This window comes from Hylaeus volcanicus, chromosome 5 (assembly GCF_026283585.1).
Source record: "Hylaeus volcanicus isolate JK05 chromosome 5, UHH_iyHylVolc1.0_haploid, whole genome shotgun sequence".
Taxonomy (NCBI): Eukaryota; Metazoa; Arthropoda; class Insecta; order Hymenoptera; family Colletidae; genus Hylaeus; species Hylaeus volcanicus.
Window position 1 is genome coordinate 10,650,777 of NC_071980.1, and position 8,769 is coordinate 10,659,545.

At 43.9% G+C, this 8,769-nt stretch overlaps 1 protein-coding gene across 2 annotated transcripts in view; it reads right to left on the reverse strand.

Moving 5' to 3' along the window:
- Positions 1-20: 20 nt before the first annotated feature.
- The window catches only part of LOC128876629 (GATA-binding factor A-like), a 62,277-nt gene continuing 53,528 nt past the window's right edge, over positions 21-8,769 (reverse strand). For both annotated transcript variants that reach the window (XM_054123149.1, XM_054123147.1), the window contains 5 exons: positions 7,929-8,173; positions 6,436-6,719; positions 2,326-2,498; positions 1,902-2,169; positions 21-845 (listed from right to left, as the gene is read on the reverse strand). In XM_054123149.1, the coding sequence (XP_053979124.1) occupies positions 460-845; positions 1,902-2,169; positions 2,326-2,498; positions 6,436-6,719; positions 7,929-8,146 (1,329 nt within the window). In that variant the 5' untranslated portion in view covers positions 8,147-8,173 and the 3' untranslated portion in view covers positions 21-459. The remainder of the gene's footprint in view (positions 846-1,901; positions 2,170-2,325; positions 2,499-6,435; positions 6,720-7,928; positions 8,174-8,769) is intronic.

An 8,769-nucleotide genomic window follows, 5' to 3' on the forward strand; every position in this document is an offset into this window, starting at 1 on the left:
GAGGTTTATCAGGACGTCACTCAACTGTAACACACTAATTTTTATGAATAGTTGCGTCGCAGATGAAACACTGTACATGATGATACTCATGATCGAGGAGGTCCCACCAAACCTTTTTCATTCAAGGTCTCGAAATCCAGCCTTATTTATTTTCAATAAATGAGCCACGGGAAGAGAGTCATTTTCTCCACAATTCTAAGTTATAAGTTTCGACTCCATTCGATGAATATACTCTTTGATGCTGGCTTTCAGGCTTCACAAAAATCGCCATGTTACTTTGCTATTGCTAAGGTGATGTTCCTTGGGTCTTAGGATGACTCCAAACGTGACCTGGATCGTCATCGACGGTGCAGACGCATGGTAATGTACTTTTTCTTTCTGTTCCTTCGTTCCTCGTGCACTTCCATGTGGAAGATTCCGCGAAAGGTTTCCTTCGTCTTTTGACCGTTAATGGACGAGTTACGATGAGGCGAGGAGTTTTGCGGCGGCCGTGACGTGGTGCTGATGATGGTAGGGTGCCTCCTGGCTCCCGTAGTACGTCTGTTGCTGATGCTCGCTGGTCGACACGCCTAACTGATGGGGATGATGCTGGTAGTACGAGGAGTAGGGCTGCCCGACGATGCCGTCGCAGCTTCGGGGCTCCGTTTTCACGGTGGCCACGCTGCCTGTGGCCAGCAGGGACGTGTGGCCTAGGTAGACTGGTCTGTCTGTCGAACTGGAAGCGCCGCTCGACGGCTTGGAACCGTCGATTTGATGCTGTTGCTGCTGTTGCTGGTGCTGGTGTTGTTGCTGTTGTTGTTGTTGTTGCTGCTGCTGCTGCTGCTGCTGCTGGTTGCTCTTCAGTTCTGTGGAACACGAGAAGAGCGTCGTGTCGAGTTGAGAGTCATGGGTAGAGAGCGAGAGAACAAAGCGTAGACCACGCATGGGGCAATTTATGATAGCCACTTTCACAGTTTATGATAGTCAGAATCTTTATGCAAAATACGATCTTTGCGAACGTGGAAAAATTGAATCTAAATAGGAATTTCTTTTACGATGAGATTATTAAGATAGGAATTTTAGTTTGAATATTTTCGGGTGTTGTTGTATAGTGTGTGTATTTTGTAGTTGCTTGGAACTTTAGATTTTGTGTAGATAAATAAAAATCCGCGGGATGGTAATCGTTGACGTCGATATGTTGCCCGTGACTGTTTTACAAGAAAGATTATCAAGTGTAGTTTAGGAACTACACTACTACTACTACTACTTGAGATTGCAGAGTGACTATAGATGATTATATTACTTTACAATTCATCCTGCTAGAAACGTTTTCACTGTTCTAAAAGACAGATGTGTCGTTCGGTACCTATTGTTATTTTAAAGAGCGTACTGTAAAGAGTGTACTGCAAAGAGTGTACTATAAGAGTGTACCGTAAAGAATGTGTTATTCTGTAGAGTGACTATAGTTGACTATTCATTATTCATCCTGCTAGAAACGTTCCCACTATTCCACAAGGCAAATTATCAAATGTATTTAATTAACTATTCTTATTCTAAACTTAAGATTGCACCGTGACTATATTTGACTACCCCACTCTACAATTCACCCTGCTAAAAACGTTTCCTCTTCTCTATGTTCGATTACTCTACGAGTGGACCTGAACGAAGATTCAACAGTGATGTCAACACTAAACCTACAACGACAGATCAAATACCCATTTCCCACTTTTCTGTATAATTCTTATACACAATATAAATACAATCGTCTCACGTATTATTGAAATATTTTCGCATGCGATTGAAAAAAGGAATTTCAAGACCAATCCGCATGTAACTTACTTAATCGATTACAATAGAAATAGATAAAAATAAACGTCGGTATAGGTTCAGCGTTAAGAATTAAAAATCGCCATTTTGCTCACCGTTGGACGGCGACGAAGCGTTCGAGACGGCGGTGGCCTCATGGTCCCCAGCAGAAGGTCTGGCGTTCGGTTCCGGCGTCTTTTTCGGCTTGCGTTTCCGCGTCTGTATGCCGTCCTTCCGCATCGCTAGGGGTCTGTTCACCCCGTGCAGCTTGAAGTAGAGACCGCACGCGTTGCACACCGGCTCGCCCTCGTTGTTGCGCCTCCAGAGGGTGGTGGTGCGGGTCCCGCAATTCGTGCAGCACAGCCCCAGCCTTCTGGTCGCTGTCTGAAATCCCAACATCCGTTCCATTCGTGGATCGCGCGACGAGTCGCCGTCTACGGCGAAAACTCGATGATGCGGGGACAGCGGAGAACTGGACGTTTCTCCTCCGGATCGCGCGCACCAGCACGGACCGCATCGTGTCTCGGACGACCAACTTACCAGCCGTTTAGAGGGTTTGATCAACGGTCTGTTCATTCCGTTCATCTTGTGATAAAGTCCGCACGCGTTGCATAGATAATGCCCGGTGCCGTCACGTCTCCACAGGGGCGTAGAGATCGCTCCGCAGTTCACGCACTCGCGGCCCTCGCCGAACTGAAAGTCCATCGCTGTGTCTGAAAGAAACATAGGAAAGACACGGTTAGCCTTCGGTGATTGGCCCGAGGATCGCTCTGGGAGATTTAGATATTTTTATTTCCCAACGATGCATCGAAAGGAGAGATAATTGACAATGGTTATATTGTATTGGGGGTTCCTAGGATTAAGGATTAGTCTGGTTGTTGGTTAGGGTGGGGTGGTAGGTAGTTTTTGGGGAATTAGGGGAGGTTTAAGTCATCGTTTTGATGAAATGGAGGGGGTTTGGGAAGTGGAGCATGTCAAAGTTGACGGTTTTTAACAGTGGGAATTTTTAAGCAGAGTGAACTGGAACTTCTAAATTTTCTTTCTAGTTCAAGGCCTAGAGAATGTCTAATTGTTGGTTAGGATAATGTGTTCTGTAGTTCTCGAAGAATTAAGGAAGGTTTAAGTCATCGTTTTGATGAGATGGAGGGGGTTTAGAAACTAAAAGACCTCAAAGTCGACAATTTTCCCCTGTGTGTTACCACAAAGAGTGAATAGGAGAGCTTCTGAAGTTTCCCCCTTCTGGCTACATCTAGGCTTGGGTTATTCCAAGCACAGTCCATGACTCTTCAAAGTTAGATTAAAGTATGACGAAGTTCATGCCCTGTTCATTTCACCGTGGACAGCTCTACTCGAAAACCCTTTCAACTCCGAGTCTCCAGTTTTTTTCCTCTCCAGCTATTCCTCACTACTACAATCTATACTACAAAGTGTAACCACACAGGGTAACCAGACCTAACCGAACCCTAGCATCTCATCATTTCTACCATCTCCCGACCTAACATTTCTTCAACTCCGACCTAACTCAGACCTAACTCAGACCTGTTCATTCTTTATTTCCTTCTTCCGACGCTTTCTCTGCCACCGGGGTACTGCTTCATTTGATGCGGGGGATGCTTCATAAAGCTCTACTTCCCGGGACAGAGGTAATGTGGGCGTCCAATCATGTAGGTACGTCTACGCCTATGTGCTCGTGTACCCTCCTTCTTAATCGAAGGGAACCATGCTTGCTGCTTGCACAAAATCTTATATCAATATCTTATATATATATATTACAAGGACCGTAAAGAAGACCTAAGATTTTGTGCAAGGAGCAAGCATGGTTCCCTTCGATTAAGAAGGAGGGTACACGAGCCATAGGCGTAGACGTACCTACATGATTACCTATATATATATCTTACTTTCTTTCTTTCTGGTCATTTGTCTACGTCTATCTTTCTTTCTCTCTATCCTTTAGGTCTTAACAGTTAGAATAGTAGAGTTGTATATTGTATATAAATAATAATAATAAACAAATAACTGAATGAGACCTAAGTCAGACTTAATCCAGACCTAACCTACGCTTTAATTACCAACGCACCTATCCACGCCGCGGTGTCCACTTCCTGTCCGTCGAGCGACGCGGAATCGCGTCGGCGGAGGCGGAAGAGCGGAAAAAGAAACCGCGGCGAAGCGCACCGCAAGCCACTCGAGCGCGTATCATTGCTTTCAAAGAAGCCGCTATCGCTTACCCGACGCAGATGGCCCGCCGCGTGGCGGCGCGTTCGTCGACCGGGAAAGGAGCCTTTTTTTTTTTAATCGTCCAGCCTCGCTTTTCCGCTGCGTTTCAGTCTGGTTAACGTCTAAACGCCAGCTACTCCGATCGTTCTCACTGGCATCGCTATCTCATACCCGCGGAACGAGAGCAATCCTTTCGATCCAAAGATAGAGGCACGATAGAGACGAGTGGCGACTTCCCACGACTCGATTTCGAGACCGACTACTCCGAACCCGGGCCCTCGAGCGGACGAAGTGAAGTGAAATTGCGAGCGAAGTGGGATTCGGAAATGGTGGTTTGGCAGGGACAGGGGTTCCGTCTTCTATTATCGAAGAACCATGGATAGCTAAATCTCTAAATCTTGGTTTAACGAGAGCTATATCTTGGTTGACTCGATAGTCTAACTTTTTGACTGCGGGATGATTTTTACTGGATATTCTAAGAGGTGTAGAGATGGGAATTTAAAAAAAAAAAATATCAGCTTATAGAGGATGATGAGACGGAACTGTTTTGTATTTACAGTTTACTCGTGCGACGTTTAGTTTCGGAGATAAAAATTGAAAACTTGGAAGACTTATTTCCTGGTGTTGGAATGTACGACCGACGAAAATCGATCGATACCTGATATGGTGGACGCGTGAAAGGATGTTTATATAAACAACTTGCTGAACGAACGAGCACGTGCGTTAAAGAAAAATAGTTCCTTTATCGGACTAATGTTGGTCTGGTCCCTGTGACCGGATTCATCCAGTCAGTTCTTCAAACGATTTCGGTACGATACGGACGTAACTCCCCTCGTTATTGATTAAATATAATAAAGTATATTTTATATATTAAATATTAGGTTGTCCCGAAAGTTTCTTTTGCGAGTTGCACTCAATTATTTTACGTGGTCATGTTTATATAAATAGACAATCTAATTTCATAGATATTCACGTTGTAACAGTAATGGAGCAAAATGAATCGTGCACAATTCCGTAATGTAACATAAAACATAAAACATAAAATATTAATATCGCGCATGTATTACTTATTAATAAAGCGAAAGAAACTTTTGGGACAACCTCATACAAAGCGAAACATTTATTTAATTACCCATTTCCAATACCTGAAACTCAATCTTTGCAACGAACTTCGAAAATAATCTGTGTAGTAAGGAAGTCGCGGATCTAAAAAGTTTGGGAACCTCTGATCTAGATTGTTTTAACCCTTTGCACTCGAGGCCTTTTTTCTCTGGTATCTACTCTGGTAGCAACTCGAGATACTTTCTTAGATATCTATTGCCACGAATGCTAAGATTATATCGACTTCGAAAACGAGATCTCTAATTTGAAAATCAGGGGACAGCTTTGCCTCAACGACAATCATTTTATTGGCACTTCGAGTTCCAAAGAAATTAAACCTAAAGAAAACCTAGCGGTCACTCTCAGCCACCTCTCGAGTGCAAAGGGTTAAGGGGGGAGGGTCAAGTAAAATTCAAAATTTTGACCCGTTGTTTTGTTTGTTTAGAAAATTAGTTTACCATTTGGAGAACGTGCTCCGACCATTTCAGCTAAAACTTCGAAGTCTAAGTGTACCCACAAAGTCATTAAAGTGCTGCGCTCCGAACGGTACACGAAGGACTATTTTTAGATCTGGAAACTTTAAACGCATTTTTCTCGAAACACAAAATTTCGCGTGCCGTGCGATGTAGCTTAGAGGTTTCTCAGCCGATTGCTATGAAACTTGGCACAAAATATTCCTTAAACTATTCTCCTTTGCATCGACCTAAAGGTTTTTATGAAAATTGAAATAAACAATATTTTTAACCATTTCTTTTATAACAAGATTGTTTTAACATGGCGTGAAATTTTAAATTAAAAATTTTTTTCTTTTAATCTAGGTCGATGCAAAGCGGATTACTACATTTTGACGAAAAATTGGTGGATTTTTCATTTCAAATAATTAGAGTGACCTGTGCGTTGCACGGCGGATTTTCGAGAAGCCAACATCAAACAGCTGCTGTTCGTTCGTTTATGAATACTTTTACATAAAAAAAAAAATTATATAGATTATCTAGATGCTACAAAATATCAAGTAATTAGTTGTAAATAAATATATATTACGCACTCTTCAAAAATAATTCGCGAAAAAGCGGTTGTTTACACGACCCTCGCCCCTTAATTACCCATTCCCAATACCTGAAACTCAATTTTTGCAACGAACTTGGAAAATAATCTATATACTAAGGAAGCCGCGGATCTAAAAAGTTTGGGAACCTCTGATCAGGACTACCTCTGTTTTAATTATACATTCAATTACGAGACAGCAGCATCGAGTCGCCTCTGGGTAAAATTGCGGGTGAACGTAGCGTTAATTGATAGAGTATCGAAAAGTAAATGATTCGGGATACGAACCGTACGGCGACGCCCGTTGAAATCCAGCTCCGTCGTAGGCGCGCCAGGAGGACATCATGGCGACGTTCTGCGCGTAGAAGGGCGCAGCGGCAGCGAGGCTGGAGTGAGGGTGGCCCGTGTGGGGGTGGCCGGCGTGGGGGTGGCCGTGGCCGGAGTGTTGGCCCATGGCCGCCGCGGCCGCGGCAGCCGCGGCTGCGGAAGCGGAACCGCTCGCGTGGCCGGCGAGCGCGTGATGCGCGGCGTACGTCTCCACTCCATGCTGCCAGGAGGCCGCTGTCTTCTCCCTTTCGTTTTCGACGATCGATCGTTAATCGATTCGAGGCTGAGTACGCGATCGTTAGCGACGGGTACCGATAGCCATTAACGGATCGACGATGCTCGAGCAAGCGGCCGATACCGAACGGGCAGTAAACCAACGTGTCCGGCTACCGATTCCAGATATCGATACTTTTGTAATTATTGTTATTGCGGGCATAACCTTGGTTATGGGCGATTTATGGACGTCCCGCGTTTGCGGACGATCGGAGCCGATACCGGCCCGGAGGAACCAGTTTCGCGAACGAACGTTCATAGAATGTTTGTACAATCGCGATAAAACGAAGCTCGCGACGCCCGGAAGATGTAGGTTTATTGAATGTATTAAGGCGACTGGAAAGTAACATTGTTTCTTTTAGATTATATTCAAATGAATAAATTTTTGATAAATTGTGTAATTGCGCGAGGTCGTCAGCAGTCTTTTGTGCCAGTTGTGCAAATTTTCGATGCCAGATCGATAAAAATGAATTATTTGACGAATGATATACAATTATTGTATATTACTTTCCAGTTTGACTAACGATTCGAAGAATAATTCCTACCATTGTTGGTGTAAAAAGTCTAACGAAATCTTCAAAGATAATGCGTTTGAATCTTTTCGACAAGACTTACGATACAGAAGTCACGCCCTCTGTTTCAGTCCTAGCATTTGTATATATGTATAAGTATTCGTATCCCCTATTCAAGAAATTTGTCTAAATTAAACAATAGGTTTCATACAATACATTTCTAGCTCGGTGTTGATCTTGTACAGTTATCGTACAGTTCGTATATTCTCTAATTTTGCCAACAATCTTCGAACGTACAGAAGGACAGCGAATAAAGAAGAGGACGTAACGAAAACGCAGGGCATGTCTAAGAAAACACCAGATCGTATTACACTCGGCGATCGAACTCCACGACCCTTTAAGAGGTATACTCCGTCACGGATCGTGTTACACTGCTCGGCGATCGAACTCTACGACCTTTTAAGAGGTATTATTTAGCGAGGCCCCGGTGGTGGGGCTCGTTCAATTTAGTCAAACTTCTTCGATTCAACTTCTTCAAGAGGGTGCGAATATTTATGGGGACTGACTGTACATCATCGTCCAAGTGGCAAACCCGTCGCTAACAATCCTGGAATATCGCGGCTGTTTCGAGTCGAAACTTTCAACGGTGATTCGATTGGTCGATCTTACCAAGCCGGCGAGCCAGACGCAGGGAAGGAATGGTACTGCGCGGCAGCTGCGGCTGCGGCTGCGGCCGCCGTCGCAGCCGACGGAATGGTGGGCCTCGAGGAGGGCACATAGACGGGTGCCTGGAGCTGCTGCCCGTGTTGCTGCTGTTGCTGTTGCTGGGATTGCTGCTGGTAGTCGGAACTTGCACCGTAACCACCGCTTCCGCCCCCGTGGAACATCCTCCTCGAGAGCTAGAACCGCGGCATCTGCAACGAAAAGCGTCGTGGTTCAAATAAGAGTTTCAAGGACTCCGATTTTGCCTATCCGAACCCTTCATGCGTTTCAACTGTTAATTACAGACGCCTTAGTATAAATAATTGAAGAAATGTAACGCTTTGAATTATTGGAAAAATTCACTATTCTATAGCATCTTCCTCGAGAGAGCCAGAATCATGGCATCTACAACAAGAAGTGCCTTTATTTAAATATGGATTCTAAGGACTTCGATTTACCTAATCTAACCCCTTGTGCGCCTCAACTGTTAATTACAGATGCTTTACTATAAATAATAGAATAAAAGCAATACTTTAAACACCCTCAAAAATTCACTATTCTAATCCTCCTCTTGTAGAGCCAGAACCGTGGCATCTTCAACAACAAGTGTCTCTATTTAAATATAGATTCCAAAGACTCCAATTCTTCTAGTCTAACCCTTTGTGCGCCTCAACTGTTAATTACAGATGCTTTACTATAAATAATAGAATAAAAGCAACACTTTAAACTCCCTCAAAAATTCACTATTCTAATCCTCCTCCTGGAGAGCCAGAACCGTGGCATCTTCAACAACAAGTGTCTCTATTTA